The sequence below is a fragment of the Zonotrichia leucophrys genome, chromosome 3 (genome assembly GCF_028769735.1).
Source record: "Zonotrichia leucophrys gambelii isolate GWCS_2022_RI chromosome 3, RI_Zleu_2.0, whole genome shotgun sequence".
Classification (NCBI taxonomy): domain Eukaryota; kingdom Metazoa; phylum Chordata; class Aves; order Passeriformes; family Passerellidae; genus Zonotrichia; species Zonotrichia leucophrys.
This window is the reverse complement of record NC_088172.1, coordinates 27,380,509-27,400,977: the sequence shown is the minus strand read 5'-3', so window position 1 is coordinate 27,400,977 and position 20,469 is coordinate 27,380,509. Positions and strand designations below refer to the sequence as shown.

At 39.3% G+C, this 20,469-nt stretch overlaps 1 protein-coding gene across 3 annotated transcripts in view; it reads left to right on the top strand.

Annotated features, from left to right (window-relative positions):
- The first annotated feature begins 2,050 nt into the window (after window positions 1-2,050).
- KIDINS220 (kinase D interacting substrate 220) overlaps window positions 2,051-20,469 on the top strand; it is a 75,143-nt gene continuing 56,724 nt past the window's right edge. For all 3 annotated transcript variants that reach the window (XM_064707685.1, XM_064707684.1, XM_064707683.1), the window contains exons 1-8: window positions 2,051-2,203; window positions 9,507-9,656; window positions 13,897-13,995; window positions 15,324-15,422; window positions 16,827-16,925; window positions 17,867-17,968; window positions 18,400-18,498; window positions 19,366-19,563. In XM_064707685.1, the coding sequence (XP_064563755.1) occupies window positions 9,549-9,656; window positions 13,897-13,995; window positions 15,324-15,422; window positions 16,827-16,925; window positions 17,867-17,968; window positions 18,400-18,498; window positions 19,366-19,563 (804 nt within the window). In that variant the 5' untranslated portion in view covers window positions 2,051-2,203; window positions 9,507-9,548. The remainder of the gene's footprint in view (window positions 2,204-9,506; window positions 9,657-13,896; window positions 13,996-15,323; window positions 15,423-16,826; window positions 16,926-17,866; window positions 17,969-18,399; window positions 18,499-19,365; window positions 19,564-20,469) is intronic.

Below are 20,469 nucleotides of genomic sequence, written 5' to 3'. Positions count from 1 at the left end.
GACTGTATGGGTGCCTGAAGCATCAGGACCACTCTTCCTTGAGTAGTTGCCCTTATGCATATGTTCAGGTGGCACAGAGAGCCCTTTTCAGCCCCACACTAACTGCAGGGACTCGTCCTCCATTTGCTCACATTTTATTTCTGCAAATAAGTGTAGAGAAGGAGAATGTGTTTAATGTTCTTAATTTTTCCATTTTTCAGCTGAACCAATGTTTTGGTGCAAGATTAAGTGGATTTAGCTTTTGAATTTCACTGCTTTGTGCCTTTGCTTTGTGTTAACAACTTTAGAGCAGGTAAGGAAGCTGTGTATTTTATCAGGGTGTGAAGACTTTAAGGTCATTGGAGAATTTATGATTAAAAAAATGAGCAAAGCCCTTGCTGCATGGTTTCTGGTTTTTAAGTATTCAGGGTATAGAGGAAAACCTGTCAGATGTTTCTTTAAGAAGGAAACAGTCATGGCTCTTTACTGAGATTGAGGATCTCAGTCTTGCAAAGAATTACATCAATGCTTTGACCCTTGAAACTCAGTAACCTTAGAAATCAGCAGAACTGTGGAAACTATGCTCCTTTCCCTGGCTGGTTTGTTGCCATCATTGGTTTAGGCAAGGTTCTGTGATCTCCTGGGGAGATGGTATTGCTGTAGTCATCAGAGGTCATCTCTCATCCAGTTGTTCAGATGAATTACACACATACATTATCATGGATTTGGACTGTGCTGAAGATGGAAATTTTCAAAATACCCATGAAGCTGCTTGGAGATCTGGGCTGTGGGGGAGTCTGAGAGAGGCTGGTGGGTCTTGAGGTATGTGGTGGTATTGCAAAATGTGCATTATGTCCAAATTATCTTAAACCAGGATGTACTTGATATTTGGTCTTTATATACTTTCAAGTCTACTCATCAAGATAGGAGACGTAATCAGTAGAACAGATAGCAGCTAGCATCCCTTAGTCAGGACATCCTGGAGCTAACAAGCTCTAAGGATGAAGTAAATATATTGATGTATGTCTATGTATATGTTGCCACCTTGGCAAAAGACTCAAGGTCTATGGATCGTATAGTTCGTCTATCTTCGTTATTATACTAAAAATCACTCATGAAGGTCAAAAAGACCTTGCCTATGTGAAGACCTTTCCCCTGAGCAGGCGCAGAAGTCAGCTAAGGTTATGTAGCTTGTATGAAAATTACAACCCAGCCAGTATAGGAGGAGCTGCACTTAGGAGGTTACTGACACAGCTTCTATGTATAAACCACAGAAACATAAAATACTGAGTTGGAAGGAACTCATCAGAATTATCAAGTCCAGCTCCTGGCCATGCACAGTACAACCCCAAGAGTCACACCATGGGCCTGAGAGCATTGCCCAAATGCTTCTTGAACTCTGTCAGCCTTGGTGCTGACAGCTTCCCTGGAGAGCTGGTTCCAGTGCCAACCACCCCCTGGGTCAAGAACCTTTTTCTACCATTCAGCCTCAACCTCCCGACTCAGCTTCATGCTGTTTCCTCAGGTCCTGTCACTGGTCACCATAGAGAAGAATGAGATCAGTGCCTGCCCCTCCTCTTTGCCACATGAGGAAGTTGTAAGTGCAGTGAGGTCTCTCTTCACTATGTTCTCCAGACTGAGGACAAGTGACATCAGCCACTCCTCACATTTCCTCGGCTCAAATCCCTTCACAACCTTCGTTGCCCTCCTTTGGACGCTCTCTAACAACTCAATGTCTTTCTTAATTGTGGTACCCAAAACTGCCCGCAGGGCTCAAGGTGAGGTCCCTTTCCGCGGCACTGCTTTGCAGCCTCTCGGTCCCCAGTCCGTCCGTATATCAGGCACCCTTTCCCCCCTTCTTTTCTGTCAGAAAGCACCCGGGGGGTGACAGTTGGTGGCTCTCCAGGGCGGTGCCACGCTCTGGGCTGCCCAGCGCTGCGCTCCGGCTCAGCCAGGCCCGCTCCGCGCCGGGCCGGCGGTGCCCACAGCTCCCGGCCAGGGCAGCGCCCGTGCCCGCTGTTGCCGCCGCTCGCGGCGATGGGCGCGGCCGGACCGCCGGAGCCGCCCCCGCGCGTCACGGCCCGGGCGGGCGGAGTGCAGTAGCGGAAGATGGCGGGCGTCGCCGGGCCCAGCTGAGCAGCGCTCGGCACCGCCGCCTCCCTCTGTGTCAGGCTCCTGCTGGGCCCGGGCAGCCGCCGCAGGGGCCGAGAGCGCCCGGCCGTAGGTGAGTGTTGGCGGGAAGGCAGGGGGTACGGGCCGGCCGCGGAAGGGCAGGGGAAGGGCACGGGCTGTGGGGGAGGCGGCGCTCCCGCTGCCAAACAAAGGGCGCGGCGGGGCCGCTCCGGCGGGGCCCCGGGGGAGCGCTGGGCTCGGGCGGTTCGTGGCTGCCGTGGCTCCCGGGCCCGCTCTCCGTCCCCTCACGCTGCGGTCCCCTCGGTGCAGGGCTGCGTGTCGGGGGCGGCGGCGCGCCCGCTCCGCTCTGGCCTGGGCATGGCGGGGCTCCGGCGGTGCCGTGTGCGGGGCGGCCCGGGCTCGGTGTGCGGGTGTCGGGGGCACCGCCCCGTGGGTGAAGGGTCCGCAGGTGCCGCGGGTACGGCCAGGGGGCCCTGTCACCCCTGTCCTGGGGGTAGAGGAGCCTCTGGTACGGTGTTTCTCTCTTGTTGACTTGGAAAGGTAGATAAGGGTTCGGCTCGTCCGGAAAGTTTTTGACATCTAGTTTCTAAGGTAAAGAATAACAGAACGACTGAGGATGGGAGGGACCTCCCCAGGTCATAGGGTCCAGTCCTTCTCGAATAGGGACAGCAAGAGTGGATCTCCCGGACCGTGCCCAGCGGGCTTTGGTGTGTCTGCAAGGAAGGAGATTTGGCAACTTTTCTGGGCCACTTGTGCCAGTGCTGGGTCACCCTCTCAGTAACAAATGTTCAGACAGGGACTCCTTTGAATGCAGAGAAGGGCAGCGAAGCTGGTGAAGGGTCTGGAGCACAAGTCCTGTGCGGAGAGGCTGACGGAGTGCGGGGAATGTTTAGCCTGGAAGAGAAGGAGGCTCGGGGTGACCTTATCACTCCCTGCAACTACCTGCAAGGAGTTTGTAGCCAAGTGGGGATCAGCCTCTTCTCCCGATTAACAAGTGACAGGACAAGAGAATGTAGCCTCAAGCTGTGTGGGAGGACGTTTGGCTTGGATATTAGGAAGAATTTCTTCTCAGAAAGAGTGGTTAGACATTGCAATGGGCTGCCCAGGGAGATGCTGGAGTCACTGACCCTGGAGGTTTTTGTGGAATGACCACTTAGTGTCACAGTCTAGGTGGCATAGTGGTGTTCAACTGCAGGTTAGATTCAATGATTTCTCAGAGTTCTTTTCCCGCTTAATTGATTCTGTGTTTCAGTTTCTGCCCATTGCCTCAGGTCCTGCTACAGGACATCACTGGAAGAGTAGCAAAATGTCTTAAAGGTAGTGGGGCTTTGCCACTTTGCAAATATGCTTAAAAATTGGTTGGAAAAGTGATTTTATCTCTAACTTTTGGTAAAGGATTAATGGTGGAATAATGCAGTAATGTCTTTTGCTGGAAAAGTGTTTGAATCATTACCTGATTAATTACCTGCCACTCCTCTTCCCCATCAAATACTAAAGAAATGGACAGAAAAACAGAAAATCTTTTCCTGAGATCAGAACATGTATGAAACCCCATCTTTTTGTCTACTGGATAGCCATCTATTTTTTGTTCTGCCACAGTGTTTATTTAAAATAAATTGGTTATTAAGAAATTATTATCTGCTTGAAATCCTATGTGACCACAGCTTATGAAATGGTGCCATATTAGTTTTAAGTTCTACATCACACCATTCACTCTTTTTAAGTGGAAACATTCCAAAAGTTAGATTTTTTTTGTCATATAACTTGTGTCTGTGACTAACATACCCTTGATTGTATGATACAGAGAAACGTGTTGGCCATATGAGAATGTATCAGATGACCTTGCAGACTTCCTTGTGCTTTTGTGTATTTTGTACAGGTTTTGACAATTGATTTGTGTTGGTTGGTATAATTTTAAGAAACCCCTTAATATTGGTAACTTTCTGTTTGCTTTCTTTTATCTGATGTATTTAAAACCTGAAATAGTGATTTGTAGGACTGGGCACCTTGTGTTTTGTTTAGGAATTGAATTTTGTCTTAGAATTCAGATGTTCTTAACAACGTGTTACTGTTCATTGACCATATTTAAATTTTATCTCAAAGATGGACGGATTTCTCTGATAAAGTATAAATCCTGTTGTCAGCTACTTCACACATTATTTTAACTGATTTTTTTAACCAGAGTGGAATATGGGCATGTCTGATAGTTGCTGTCATCTGACAACCAGCCCTGCATGTTAAGTATAGATTTACATCTTTCCAGTCTTTTATATGTAATCCCCAGCCTCTTTTGTTTTATTAAAACTAACAAAAAATCCATCACTATGATATTTGGAAATGGCCATTGCTTTGAGTGTATAAGGTGGAAAAGGCCTTGTGTATTATCAATTTCTCCTCCTTGTTGTGTGCAGTTTTGATGATTACAATAGAAACCTCCTTTTATGCAATTTTTTTTTTAGTTATATTAGTTTCAGGTTTCAAAAGAAGAATGTCTGTGTGTCTAGATGTAGTAAACTTTTTGTGTCTTTTGATATTTTAGAGTTGCACAGTTTTGTTCTTTGTGATAAAGTAATAAAAAATAAGGTAATTTTAAAAAAAATCTTCTCACCTGCATTAACAGAAATGTGATTAAGAGGAGTAGAATAAATGCTCCCAGACAAATAGGGAAAAGCAGAAATGCAGCATAAGGTCATTAGTCACACTGGAATTTCAGACACTGGAGAAGAAGTGTGGGTGTAGACTTCTTACGGAAACTTAGATTTGTTATTTCTCTCTGACTCTGGATACCAGAAATTCATATTTTTAGAGACTCATTTCAGCTGTTCTGAAAATCTCTTCTTTAAACAGAATCCTGGTTGACTCAGTCCCAATAGAAAGAATATTTTTAGATATTTGCCACTTCATGTGATGCCTGACTTTTGATCTCTTGATGTTTAGGAAGTGTATCAGTTTAGGAAAGGATTACAATAAGGTGTTTTAAAGGCTGGCAATGCCTGTGTTAGTAAGATTCTGTGTGCTGTAAGTAAAGGTGATGTTTCAGCGTGTTTTTCATTTCTTTATGCCATCATAAAGCATAAAACCGTGTGAGAATATGAAACTGGATTATGTTAGTTTTTTATAATAAACTTAATGCGTACAATTCTTATGTTTCACCTTTTTAAAATTTTAATTTGAAAAGATGGCGTTTCCAGTTCTTAAGGGTGAAGTGCTGTGCATTTACACATTTGAGTTGTACGTGCTCAGATTTCAGCAGCACAGTAATTATTTCCTTTTATAGTTAGCTGAAAGATCTGTCACAGTGTTGCATGTTGGGAAGGTGGCTTTTGTGTCTGGGAAAGGAAGGAGGAATTAAAAAGTAGGCAACAATTTTTTCATTGTACAATGAAAAGTACGAATTCAATGTCATTGCTATCTTGACTTTTTCTTTTTTTTTTGTTTTCAATAGATATTCTCAATAATGCTAGAGTTGTTAACCAGTTTTGGTATTTATTTGTAAAAATCACCGTTTGCACAATAAGTAAAAACATGCAGAAGATCTATCACAATAAATAAAAACATGCAGAAGATCTATGTAAAAATTGTGATAGTTGGAAAATTTAGTGAGTAATATTTCTTATATAGGTAGGAACTCATAAGAGGTTCTGAGAATACATGAAATACCTGCAGATTTGAGTTATCAGGACCTCTGCTATCAATTCTGGTGCTGTTGAGAGAAACTATTTTTTTTTTAATTGACAAATTTTTGCAGTCTTTCCAAAAGAGTGATAATGTATGTCTGCTTCAGCTCAGGATGCAAGAGCCTTACAAAAACAGGTGAATCCCTGTGCAGACGTTGCCTTCACCTGAGCATTTGTGCACTTTATATGATTTCATAGTTCTTGGTGTGTTGTTAGTTTTGTAAAATACCAGGATTTGCTGCCCCAAAGGCATAGTGAGATTTCCAAGCTTGAAAGTTTGGGTTGAGAATGAAGAGCAGGTTTTTGCACTGGAAATTTGCTCACTTAGGTGGGAGAGAAAAATAACAGCATGAATCCTTACTGGAAAAGGGATTGGTTTCCAAATAGAATCCTGGTTTTAACTGAAATTTTTTTTATAGGTTGTGAAAATACTTCTGTGTCAAAGAAAGTAATTGTGTTAATTGAGCAATTAAGGACCATTTATGTATAGGATGCTCTTGAATGAGACTGGTTTTGCACTCAATTTATGAAATTTGGCAGGAATTGAGTTCTCGTTCTTTAATTTGGTCAAGGGTAAGCCTTAGAGTTTTGGGGTTTTTTTTATTCCAGGGTTGTTTGAAAACTGTATGAATATAAATTTCAGGAGCTTTTTTCATTAGAGGGACCAGAGTAGAATTACTTCTCTAGCCAGAGACTGTTCCTCAGAGTCTTGCTTCAGTTTTTATGATTATTTAAAAGAAATCTGAAGCATTGGAAGAAATCACACTTTAGTGACCGGCACACCTATGAACTTTGAGTACAATGCTTGGTTTTTATAACATAGTAACATACATTTTGTTTAATGAGAAGGTGGACTGTGACTGTATTCAGCTGATGTTGAGTTGCTGTCATGAGTGTATCATTTACAGAACCAGTCAGGTTTATTTCAGGCACGTTCTTTGTTCTTGGCGGGGAAGAAATAAAGCAAAGTTTCCAAAAATTAATATCACCATTTTTAAATTTATCTTTGCTTCTGGAGTGGTGGGGAGTTTTGTTTGTTTGGTGGTGGTTGTTGCCCCTAAACTGTGCTTTCCTAATGCCCTCCAGTGATGTTAATATTTAGGATGCTCTAAGAAGCTTTCCTGAAAAAGGGCAAATAAAAGTATGAGGATATAAAATGCATAATTATAGCATCTGATCTTGTGAATCTTGTTTTTATAAAATAGACTGTTATTAATTCTAAGAAGGGGATGTTATGTGACAGTGAAGCATAGGAGACAAGAAGTACTAATATTCATGGACATGTTTCACTGGTACAGATCTTTTATGATTCATAAAATAATATTAACATGGAGTTTTTAAACACATTTCTGGATGTGTTCATTGGCATCAGGTGTTTTGCTGTTAGTCAGAGGTTTAAGATATCTCTAAGGATTCAGCTCTGCATGGAGGCAGAAGCTGCACTGTTGCCAGCTGGGATTTCTGAAGCAGGATGCTTATCTACAGTGCAGCAGGGCTGCCTCTGCCTTTAGGAAATATGCCCATAGGGAACATCAAGGGAAGAATCTTACTTTGAGGAAAAAGCAATGCTGAATACTTTCTTTCTTTTCACACTAGCTAAGAATTAATTGGTTAAGTTTTGATGGCAACTGCAGAGTATAAATCATTTTGGTGAGAGATTTTTAGTCATGCTTTGATGTTCTTAATACAGTTCTTGGTATAGTATGTGTTATGGAAAATAGCATAGGGATTGATGGTACAGATACAGGAGAGAAGCTGGGAGATAGCACAGGAAAAGCAAAAAATGCCTGTGGTGACAGTGGAGCTAGCAACAAATCACATTTCATGGATTTCTGTTGTTGTATGTAAAAAATAATGGGAGGAATACAGGTGTATGTGAATATCTAATGTCATTTTAGGTGCCTGAGAATATCTGAGACACCTGTAAGATGCTGCTGTAGGCTGTAAGGGAGGTGGGCTGTCCTGGACTGGCAGCTGGATGCCAGGCAAGATACCACATACTTTCCTGATATTTTTAGTGTCTGAAATGGCAGTAGCACCCAATGTGTCCACACTGAGTCAGTAAAATTGCCATTTCTTTTCAAACCTTTCGTATTTTGTGTGGATTTGTGGGTTTTCTGTTTTTAAGTTTGCCACCTCTCAATTGGCTCTTCCTCCTACTGCAAAAATGGAGACAAAAATCCAGCACCACTGTTGGGCTGCTCACCCCCTTTGATGGTAATTGAACTGTGCAGTAAACGTGGCAGACCTTTTGTGTTCTTAGTTTATTTATAGCTTTCTTGTGGGACAGACTGGCTGCTTGGGCAGTGCCTAGGAAAACTGCTGCTGGGCTTTGAGTGTCAAATCCAGATTTATATTTTTTAGGTGTGGGTTTTAAACAATGTCTGAAGTTTCTTTTGTCACTAGTCATTCGTGTGCACCTGAATTTCATTTGCACATACAGAGAGCTGTTGTCATCTTAACTGAGGTATTAACTGGCCTTATTTTGAACAAGGCATTTCTGTAAGTGGGTCATCTGATGGCTGCAAAGCTGTAGGTGAGCTCTGGTAGTACCTAACATACCTTGACAATAGTGTGTGTATGACAATATATACTTAGATGGTAAAGGAGAAAGGATGGTGTTACAGACTATGTAAGCAATATAAAGTGGAGCTGGATTTTTTGATTTAAATCTCCAAATCTAAACTAACTTCTCTGTGCTAAGTACAGTGAAGTTCTTGCTGACTTCCTTTCATCTCTTTTTTTCCACTTCAGTTGGAAGCACAGAAAAATTCATTTTCTGCCTTGATTTGAGAATAAAGTAAGAATATTTTTCTGGGAAACCACTAGTCTTTGGCTTCTCCCTGCGAGAGAATAGCCCAAGCAGTAGGCTTTAGGTAACAGTCAACTGGAGATTTTCCTCTGCTGTTAAAAGAAAAAGCCAGAGAGCATGATCATGTCAGCCACTGGTGAGGAGAAGGGTGTGAAGGGATGGTGGAGTCTTGTATTTATCCCCGTGACCTCTTTTGCATCCAGTGAAAGTTAATTTTGACTCAGCTTCTGTCCCTTTGTATGTGTAAATTTGGCACAGTAGTACTACTGGTGCTGCGAACTTACTGGGCACAGCTTTTTATGAAGTCTGAAATGGCTCTTAGGTGTCTGCCTTAAGAAAGAAAAACCTTTGCTGTCTTGCATATTAGAGCTTAAAAACATGATCAGTTAACAGAAGCCATGTTATGTTTGACTCTTGAGTTAACAGCATGCCATCACATGCAGGCATGTCTGCATAAAGTTGGTGATAACTGATTTAGTAAATTGTGTTTCTCAGAGTTCCATATGGCTGCAGTTTAGATAGCATCACTGTATTTTGTAATGCTGATTAGTCTCAATGCTCTGCTTATACACATCAAGGATAAGGATTATATATATAAAGTACGTAGCATATACAAATATTCCTATAATGGTGTATTTACTTATGTGCATTCCATTCAAAATATTTATTTAGATGACACATAACAGAATAATTTCTGTAATTTTCTAAGAACTAGAGGGAGTTAAGACTTTTCATGGAAACATAGTGCCTTTTAATGCACATCTCCAAAGTGTTTTGTTGAAGAGAATGGCAGGTGTTTGTACCCAGCCAATAACTTATTAGCATATGCAGTTCATGGTTTCTAATGTCAAATGTCATAGCTATTACTTATGCTTTGCTGGTTTTTTTCCTTTCCTGAAATACAGGTAAGCTTTGTTATCTAGAAGCCCTTCAAATAGTGTGTGAAGATGGCGAGTCTGATGAGTCAGAGTCTGTTGACCTATGTGGAAGAAGGGAATGTTCCTGCTCTGAAAGCACTTCTGGAGAAATGCAGGGATGTTGATGAGAGAAATGAGGTAAGATGATTTTTTAAAAGGTCAGTTTCACATTGCAGCTTATTAGTTATAGAATGAATAATTAGTGAGATCATATTGGTTATTTAATATACAAATTTCAGTCTTGTTTTGAAGTGATTGCTTATTTTGCATAACCTGAACACTGCATGTTCAGTCTCTGACAGTGACTCAAGCATCTTTCATAGTATTTGCTTTCTAGAGTGTTCTTCTGAGCTGGAAAATGCAGCTGTGTTGTGAATGGAGTTTATACCTGTATTTCTGTGGCTAAGAATTGTTTCTCAGTTCACAGATCCAACTGCAAATGCCCTGTTCTTGTGGTGAAGCCTGGTATGATGATAACCCTTGCCTCATAACATGGTTTTCAGTCAAGAGATACTTTGTTATACAATGCTCCAAATAAGAGCAGGTATTGCAACTTACATGAGCATATGCTCATCTAGGTGAAAAAATAGGTATCCAAGAGGTAAATCTAGAGTTTACCAGGAGTACACAAAAGTTGTGATACGCAGTAGGGAGTTCATAGGACAGTTATTCAGAATCTGTTATTTTGATAGGTGTTTCAAATCTGCATAAGATGGAAAGAATATTTTTTTGGAAAGAAATTCAATAGCATATATTACTCAAACCCAAAAAGCATCATGCAAATGTGACAACAATGTCTACAGAATTTAGCCTTACTGTACTTATTAGATCTGGTTTCAATTAAGACAGTTTTCTTTCATTGTTGGCACATTTGTTCCATGCTGTGTATGCGCATATGCTGAGGTATTTCAGATGGGAGAATTTTTAAGTTTCAGAGCATACACATGAAGCTCACCACCTGGCATTTAGCATATCTGAGGAGGGGAATGTCTGTTTCCTCTGCTGGCAACTTCTTTCAACAACATGGCGGGAATCAGACAGATCGTGTTGATATTATCAAGTGTTACCACCTTCACCTTCTTTTCTAAACTTTTCTTCACTTATTGGTGGGACTAAATGTAGTCCTGGGTTTCATTAACTGTCTTTTTTGCAGAGTTCATTTCCCCAATACCTATTGTTTTCAGTCTTCTTATCTGTTGCATTGGAGAAGGTCATTTCTGCAGACAGAGGTGTGTGGTTTGCATCAGTTTCAAACCCCTTGCAGGCATGCTCCATATGTGTAATGATAGGAGCTTTGTTTAAATGGTAGCTCTTCTTTGGAATTCAGTGGCTTTGAGTGCTGTTCACTTTCCAGTTTTGGACTTGCCAAGACATCTTTTCTTCTTGGATAAAAAAAAAATATCAAAAGGATAATGCCTTTGGAGATCTAAAAAGATTGCTGGCAAGCTAAGGTTTGCTAATGCCAGGACCTCCCAGGCTGCAGTGACTTGTGACTTGGTAGGACCACCCACATTATTACCAACCCTTTGTACCAACCCTTTTTATCTTGACTGTGGTCAGTTGCCAGAAAAGCTGGGATGTCCCAGTCCGTTGTGTATGGATAGTTTTGTTGCATTAATACCGTCAGTTTCAGTTAAGTGGGGCAAGTCTGCACGTCCTTCTGCTTGTGTGATTTTTTTTCTCTCTCATACCAGACCCATGAATTAGCAGCTAATGATAGATATTTGCTTTGTGTGATGCAGTTTGATCCTAACAGCCTCCACTTTCCCTTGATGTGCCTTTCTTTCTGCTCTTGGTACTGAAGGAGCTTCTCCATGTTCAATTCTAAATCTTCTGTTCTCTCATGGACTGTGAGAGCGCTAACCTGTGAGGTGACACTACTAATTGATTTCCCCAAAAAGATGCAGGTGTGCTCCTTTATAATTTGGTTGTTCCAACACTTACACTGAGCTGTGATGTACAGATAGACAGTACTTGATGTGTGTGTGAGAAATATGGGCTTTTAGTTGTTGTGGAGTGTCTAGACTCTTGGACAACTTTTGAGAATTAATCTGGAGGTCACAGATACAATAATTGTCTTTTGTTTCTGTGTTGTGAAATCTTTGTGATGTTTGCTAAAACCTTATAACATTAAGAGTCTTCTAACAAAAAGGGAAGGATGTTTTCAGTACCCCTATAGAAAATGTTACATCTGTCTCAGAAAACTAAAGCCAGTCTGCGGCTGTATGACCCTTCTTACAGAAGGGAATAATTTACCCATCCACAGCCTCTTTTTATCCAGACATACTTTTATTTGGAATGTATTATGCTTTTCTGTTACCCACTTGTGGAAGACAATCAGAGTGATAGCAAAAGTAAGTGTAACTGTTCAGAAGGAGGTGAGAAGAATGGTCCGGCTAAAATAGGGGGTTTTATTTGTTTTGCCAAAGCATTGCTTGGAAGGCATCCCTGGAGATTATCTAGTCCTGTGTCCTGAGGTGGGTTGGTTGGAGCCAGCAGGAATTGCCTGTGTCTGGTGCAACCTCTCTTCACCAAGGTTCAGTGCAGTTCCCTCTGCAGTACTCAGTGCAGTGAGGTTCCTGTCTGCCCAGCCCCCCAGTGCCCTCTGCATGGCAGAGGTGCATCAGCCTCAGGTGCATCAGCCACTCCTCCCAGCTTTGTCCAGGCTGTGAGGGTGCTGTGGGTGCACTCTGTGCCATTACCCCATCCTTCATGAAAGGGTTAAATAGGATCCCAGTATTGATTCCCTGCACTAGGGACTGGCCTCCAGCTGCACTTTGTACTGCTGCTCCCAGTGCTCTGAGCCCAGCACTTGCAGCCAGTTTCAGTCCACCTCACTGTCCGTTTGTCTAGCTTGTACTTCATTAGTGTCTCTGGTTGTGGGAGACAGTGTTGAAATCCGTGCTGGGTGTGCCATAAAGAATGTCTCAGCTCTGCATCCACTGCCCAGTGATGTCATCACAGGAGGAAGAGGGGTCAGTCAGGATTTCTGAAATCACTTGGCGTGTGTATTCCCAAATTATTAACTTGCATATCCTAAAGAGCAGAAGTTATGACTCTTTTCTCCTCCAAAGAGAGCTGTTCTTTTCTAAAAAGTAGCATTTTATTTTCTCTTGATTTTTTGAGCATTTTAATTCCTTTTTTTTAATGACCAGACATTAAACTGCTTCTTGTTGATATAAAATATACTTTAGGATCTAAAAGCAATGGTGTCCTTTTAAATGTATACAATGTACAGCTATAACAGCATAAACTTACATGAGGGCATAATTTTTCCATATGAAAAATTACCTTATAAATATAATTACATAAGGAACAGCTGATGGGCCAGAAAGCATTTTTGAAAGAATCCATGCATTTCTGTGATCCTGTGTGTGTAAAGAGCAGAAAGAATCATCAAGTATCTTTAGTAATCATATCATTAATAGTTTCAATTATGGAGGTTAGTGATATTACTGTATTGTGATTCTGCACTGATTTTTATTCTTTCCAGGGAAATTGCTGGTATATAGCTCCTAACATGTAGCTTTTGCATTATTAAGAAACTAGTTAATTTGAGTTTTCTGTGTGGTGGAGAGAAAAAATACAAGTGAGGTCAGGAAAAATTCTCGTGCTTTTTTAAACTTGTAATTAATAAATTTACTGTAAAATTTAGCAAGTTTTACTTTTCAGCATACAGAGCAATTGTACCTCAGAAATTTGCTGACACAAAAGAAGGCTGATGGAAGGGTACAGATTCTAACTGACTTTTAAAATACTTCTGAAGGCAAATAAAGCAGCTTTTCTGTCTTTCATCTTCCCTGAGATGAGACTGTCTGCTAAGAACCCGTGTTGCAGAGGACAGGAGTGATGTCTGTATTTCCTGTGCTGTGAGATAAAAGTGGGGTATATAACCTGACTGTTTTTTCCAAGGCTTTAGCAGCTGTTCCTCTGAATCAGTGTGCATGTTTTAATGGCCATTGTGGTTCTGAAGGTAGACATATTTCTTTATTAATTTTTTTACAATGTGAATGAGTTACTCCAGGTTGTAGACATGTAACATATATTGGAAATGTCTTCAGCGAGGAAATAATTCAAAAAGGTAGATATTTAATAATGTAACTTTTTTCCTTTTAGTAGCCCTTTTTAATGTCTGAAATGTTTGGGGTTTTTTGTGTTTGTTTTTTAAGCCCCTATGGGACAGGATTTAGTACCATATTCTCCATTTTTATTGCAAGTGTGCAGTGTGGTTTCAACACCATTCCTTCTTACTACTTCCCAGTGGTAATTAAAAATGGAAACAATGTTGCTCTGTAGTTTCTGGGGTTTTATTGTGTGATTATGTGTGTCATTGTCATCATTTCCCAGTGCATCTATTTTCCTGTCACTTTGATTTCAGAATGGCCAGACTCCACTTATGTTGGCTGCTGAGCAAGGCAATTTAGAAATTGTCCAGGAGCTTCTCAAGAAGGGAGCTAATTGCAACTTGGAAGATGCAGTAAGTATTAGTGTTTTAAGTGATGGCACCTAACAGTGGAAGAAGAAATTTCAAGGGGCAGGAGAGGAGTGGGAATTTATGTTAGTGTTGAGCTCAGGAGGGAATAAAGCAGGTGGAAAATGATGACATAGAAGAGAAATTTTATACAAAATTGCTTAGCTCATGTATTTCTCTGAGCCCTCATAAAGAGTAGGGATATTTCTCAGATGTCTAAAACATCTTAGTCTCTGCTGAATTTGCTGGTGTGTCTTCTGGGAAATCAGAATGGAGAAATAAAGCATCCAAGATGAGGTCCAAGTATTTTCCTCATCTCACTGTTGTTGAGATATGTCAGTGGGTAGAAGTTTTGTTTATTTGTTTGGGGTTTTTTAATTTGGTTTGGTGTTTTTACAGCAAATACCCAGAGAGAATTTAGGTTGAAGGATTATTTCAGAACAGTGCAGAGAGGGGATTCACATTCATGAATTGTCTTTGTGCCTCAGCAAAAGAGGTTGACTCCAGATGAAAGATGCTCAAAAGGGGTGAATAGAACAGAGATATTATTAGAAAGTATTGAAAGGTCTGTATATTCCAGTGAAGAGTGATAACCAGGAAAAGGATATCACTTGTTTTTTTCACTTCTGCATTTAGTTTAAGTGTAGCAGTATGGACATCCAGGCAAGGTCTTCTGTGGAATCTGTCACCTAAAAAGTCCAAAACAACCAAAACCTACCAACCAACCAATTCCTTATTGTTATGAGACACTTTATTACAGTTGCTGTAAATGCCACAATTTCTATACTTCTAGGAAGGATAGCTACCTTATGAACTGTTGCTATATTTTATAAGTGTGTAGCATATAAAAAATCCATCCACACCTGGATGAGCTTTGAGCAGTGGGGGGGAAATAAGCATAATGCAAGGGGAAATGGATCTTCCTGAAGTGATCAGAAGTGTGAAAAGCTGTAGTCCAGATTACCCTGCATATCAGTGCCTTGAGTGCTGTCACACACTATATGTGGAGATTTACTGCCACTGTTTTCTGTTCTCTTGGTTAGCATCTTTCTTGTTCCCTCTCAGTAGTTTTTAATACTTTCACCTCATTTTCTAATCCTTTGTAGGTGCTGCTTCCTCCATATATTTATTAAGGTAACCTGCTCAAAACTGGAGGGGATATTTGGAGTAATTACTCTGTATTTCCATGGGTATAACTGGCATGCTGTGAGTTTATTAGTATTATTATTTTAAGGGCTTCTGTATTTCCTGTTGTGGATTAAACATTTGAAAAACAAGTTACTTGTACTGAAATATTGAATATTACTTTATAACTTTCTTTCCTTTTTTCCTAGGATAACTGGACAGCTCTTATTTCAGCAGCTAAAGAAGGACATGCAGCTATTGTAGCAGAGCTACTCAATTATAATGTCAGTTTGGAGCATCGGGATTTGGTATGTGTTGGCTTAGTCTAAAACTAAAATAGAAAAACACTTGTGTGAGTTGGAGTTTTTTGATTCCATACAAATAAGGAAAGATCTTTCATTTTTACATCATGTACCCAGTGCTGCTGAAATGAAAAAGAATATATAGTTAAAAATTGCTTTTTACAGCTGTCAAATGGTTGCTTTACTGTTAATAATGGCAGCTGATTTACTAGGATTGCTATTCCTCCCTTAATTTGCTTTGGAAAAAAGCTAAACTGAACAACAGTTTGATTTTGGGGTGTGTTTTGTGTAGTGAGAGTTTTTTGCAGGAGGAGGATTGGTTTGTGGTTTTTTTTGTTGGAGGTCTTTTTGGGTGGTAGTGTCTTTTTTTTTAAGTATTCTGGTAAAATAAATGTTCTCTTTCCCAGAAGATACCTGTCGGTATTTACTTTCACTCTGGGCAGCCATGATTGCTCATGCAGCAGCCCTTGTTTTCAGTCTCCTGACACTTGCTTTCATTCATCTTGCCACATTTTTATATGGCAAAGTGGGCACTACAGTCCAGCCCATCTAAAGAGTTCTAAAAGCTGCTGCCATGAGTCTAAGGTGAGCTGGCTCTGAAGAGCTATAAACTGTTCCCATTTACAGGAGATTAAATTTATTTCCTAATTTTGTTCTGCTTAAGTTAAAATGTGGAAAACCACTAGGGATGAGTTCAAGTGCTTCCTTTAATTGAAGTTCCCCTCTGTCTGAAAGCTGAGGCATCTTCACAAACCAAGACTTTTTGTTTAACGTTAAGCACATTCACATGGCCAAGTGCTTGATTTCTAGACCTCTGCCAGTCAGAGGGATCTTTCACATCTCCTGAAGTTTATTACAAATAAATAAATAAAAACTGTTCTTACAGTTATTGGAGGCATACTGTTATTTTAAAATTGTATTTGTTTACCTGACCTGTCAAATGCCTTAGGCAGTGAAACCTTACTGTCTCCTAGCTACAAACTTGAATGAGTACACCAGTGTAGTTTGAACTTAATTGCTCTTATTACTCCCTGCTACAGAACTCCAAGGTAAACTTTCCATGTTAATTGATTTGGAATGTAGACTTTGTTTTAAGACATTGATGTGTTTCTTGTTGTTTTTTTATTAAATCCAGTGGTTGAATTTGTATGCATTTGAAATCTGAATTCAGTGTTCAGCAACATTAAGAACATGATGTTTTCCCAAATTTTGCATATAACAGGAAATTAATACTTCCATACAGGAGCTTAATATTTATTTTGAATAAATAGGATTACAACAATGGTCAGTTCTTACTATATTTTGAATTTGCAGAATAGTTTTAGGACAAATAAAAAATGAAATAAAATTCATTAGTTGTATTTCTAAGTATTTTTCAGTTTCTACAATTCTTTGAATTGTGTTTGCTAGGGAGGATGGACTGCCCTGATGTGGGCATCATACAAAGGCCGTACTGAAGTGGCCAAACTGCTGCTTGAGAAAGGAGCAAATCCAAACATCACAGGCATGGTAAGTTTTAGTCTTAAACATCACCTCCTCCCAAATGTTTGAAGTCCTGAATTGTATACTCATCTTATTATCTTGATCAAACATTTTGCATTTTTTGCAGTATAATATTTTTTTACTGTACTTTATAAAGGATTTGCTTTAATAATGTGTTTGATTGCCACCGGCTTTTTTAATAATTTTGAATTTTTTTTAATTGAAGCAAATAAGTGTATAGCTCATATTGAGATTCAAAATATCAGGAGAGGAAATCATAGGAAAGATAAGTAGTGTATCTAATGTTACTTGTACAACAACTGTCATTTTTCTGCAACTGTAGAAGTTAATGGAGTAACTAATGTGTGCAATGTAGAAACCATAATTTCATTAATTGTTTCATAATAGTTTAGATTATGTGAACATATACCATTCATATTGGAGAATAAAAAAATATAAGATTTTGGGATTTAGCTCATTTGTAAGCATTTTCTACAAAAGTGTAGGCACTGAACAATTTGTTTATACTGTCGGTTCTCTGCTGTTTGAGGCAGTGGGCAATGAAGAAAGAACCCCAGTGGGCAGAGAAACCTTTGTGATGATTGATTTTCTCAGGTTTATATATGCAGTGTCTGTGTGCATGGCACAACTCTGCAGTCCTGATTACTCAGGAGTATTACACAGCTGTCTGTTGCTTCCTTTCTACCGTACAACTGTTCCTATTAAGACAAGGATGTGAATTTACAAACCTTGTTTACAGAGTTATAAATCAAAACTGCTTCGAAACAGTGGACATCTCTCTAGATATCTAGATAATGTACTAGATAACAATTATTCATAATGTAGTTGGATTTATTTCTGTATATCCATTCTTCTATGGGTTTAACTTCTCTTGAGACTTGTTTTGTTGATGTAAAATAATTAAAATGCATAAGACTATAATTATTTATTTGTTTTTTAATTCTAAGCAATACAGTGTTTATCCAATCATTTGGGCAGCAGGACGTGGCCACTCAGATATAGTCCATCTCTTGCTGCAGCATGGAGCTAAAGTGAACTGCTCTGACAAAGTAAGTTATACCTGTATAACATTTAATTTCTGTAATGTTTGATGAATTTCTTGTGAAAGGAAATCTATGAGTTCTTGATTAGAAAAACACTTGCTGTTGTATTTTACCCATGAGATTGGAATTAGTGTGCTTGAGTAAGTTGTTATGCTTGAAAGAGGTTTTTGCATAGTACACTCAAGATGGTTCTTAACGTATTTCTATTTTCAGAGCTGTTGGAAACCTTGCTATCCTAGGTTGTATAGAAAAATAATTCTTACAGCTATCTGCAAAAGAAAAATTGAAGTGGCTTTTCAAATGCTTGTGTTAATTCCCAAGTCAAAATTATATTTTTGTAAAAACTAAAGCAATGAAGTATAGGATAAGTATACCAGATTGTATGGGATACTAAATACGGAAAGCAACGTGATAAAATGTTGTGAATGTTTTTTCAGTATGGAACCACCCCACTGGTTTGGGCAGCAAGGAAAGGTCATTTGGAGTGTGTGAAATACCTGCTGCAGATGGGAGCTGATGTTGACCAAGAAGGAGCTGTAAGTAACTGCATTTTCCAGTGATAAGTACATCTGTGTGTCCTATTTGAGTTTTTTATAAAACATACCAAGAAATACATGAGACAAGATGAAATGTTGATGTTGGGGTGTTTTGCTTTTCAGCTATTTGCTGACTGCATGTGAGAGTTACTGAAATTTCTTAGTGCCTTTTAATGATGTAACTAGGGAGTTGTATTGACAGTGCACATACCAGTATGTTAAGTGTAAATTTTAATGACTGTAAATTAATTTAGGTAATTGTTACCTGAAGGTTAATGCCATCAGAATTCATTCAGTATCCATGCCTGATACATCAAATATCCTATTCCTCAGTGTCATTTGAAAAGGAAGTCAAACACAAATCATCTTTTGAAAATAATAATGTTGACTGCAACTTTTCAGAAATTGAATTTTTTTCAGAAGTGTCAGCTGCATATTGTTTTAAAATATAAGAGATTACATTAAATTGCCTGTCAAAATAAAATGAAGATTGAGAAAACTTTTGGTATTCATATGATTATTTCTGAAGTTCTTAAAAAATCCTCATTGTGAGCAGTATTGGTAGACCTGGGTGCTCTGATAATACTATGTTCCCATATGACAAGAAAATTATTTTATTATATATGTGGAATTCAGGAGATAGAATAAATTGATCTGAGCTTTATTTACTGTTTGCACTTGAAGTGTGTACTATTGCTCTTAGTTTATTTCTTTGTTTTTAAAAAACATGTTTTTTTTTAACACAAAACTGAAGTAGCATTTGGATGATTAAGAGAGTGATGTCAGTGAGTGTTCTCTTCTTATTTGAACTGCTAGTATAATGATGATTGCTATCTGTACAATAAAATCTTTTGGTTTTATTTAAAGAATTCTATGACTGCACTTATTGTAGCAGTGAAGGGTGGCTATACTGACTCAGTAAAAGAAATACTGAAAAGGAACCCAAATGTAAACCTAACAGATAAAGATGGAAATACAGCTTTGATGATTGCATCAAAGGAGGGACATACTGAAATTGTGCAGGATCTTCTTGATGCTGGGACTTACGTGAACATTCCTGACAGAGTGAGTCAATTTTCATCATAATTGTAATTTTATCTGGATATAGTTTATGTTTAAATACCAGTGTATGCAGAATTGTAAATATGTGATTTTTCTGGCTTTCTAATTTTTCTGCCATCTAGGGGTATTTTTGTGTATTGCTCTTTTACAAGTACATTAAGTGCTAAATGTTGCTATGTGGAGCTCAAGGATAAATTACTGAAGCTACTCTTTTTCTTTGAGATACTTGAATTGAGAACATATGGCATCTGACATATCTGTAACATAAGACTAATTATGAACTAATCTGTAGGTTTGGGGTGGGGTAGTGCTGCTAAAACTATAAACCATGGATTCTGTAAAAAAGAATGTATTCAGCATGTACCTTTATCTTTTACAATGAAACTTTTTACTAGGAAGCTTGCATATATGAGAGGGAGACTTCAGCTCTTGGTTAAGAGATGTAAATGTAACGCTGTGTACCTGACCCATAAGCGCATTACTCAATAGAGATGTGACATGAACAGTGCCCACAGTGGGAATCTGCTTGCTGGCAGCTCAGGATTTTATTTGGTTACTTATTCAGGTGCTTTGGGCTGCCTGCAGTGCCCTCCTCAGAGGGAGGTGTTTCTGAAGTGTCAGACACAGGTCAAGCACTGCAGCCTTGAGGCTGTAGTTGGTTCGATAGCTGAACTCAGCTGTCTCTGTCAGGGTCAGTGACTTAGTTCACAGAGGTAATATGTTTTTGACACTGCATAAGTTGGATTGCTTGGGGTTGCAGAGAATAGAGGAAAACTTTCTAATGTTTGCCTCATAAATTTAAAATTATTTTGGATGCATTTTCCTGTATTTCAAGTGTCAGTGCATTTCTTAGATGGCAGTGTACTGAGCTACAGTTATGTCATGACAAATTTGACCTCAGGCACATAG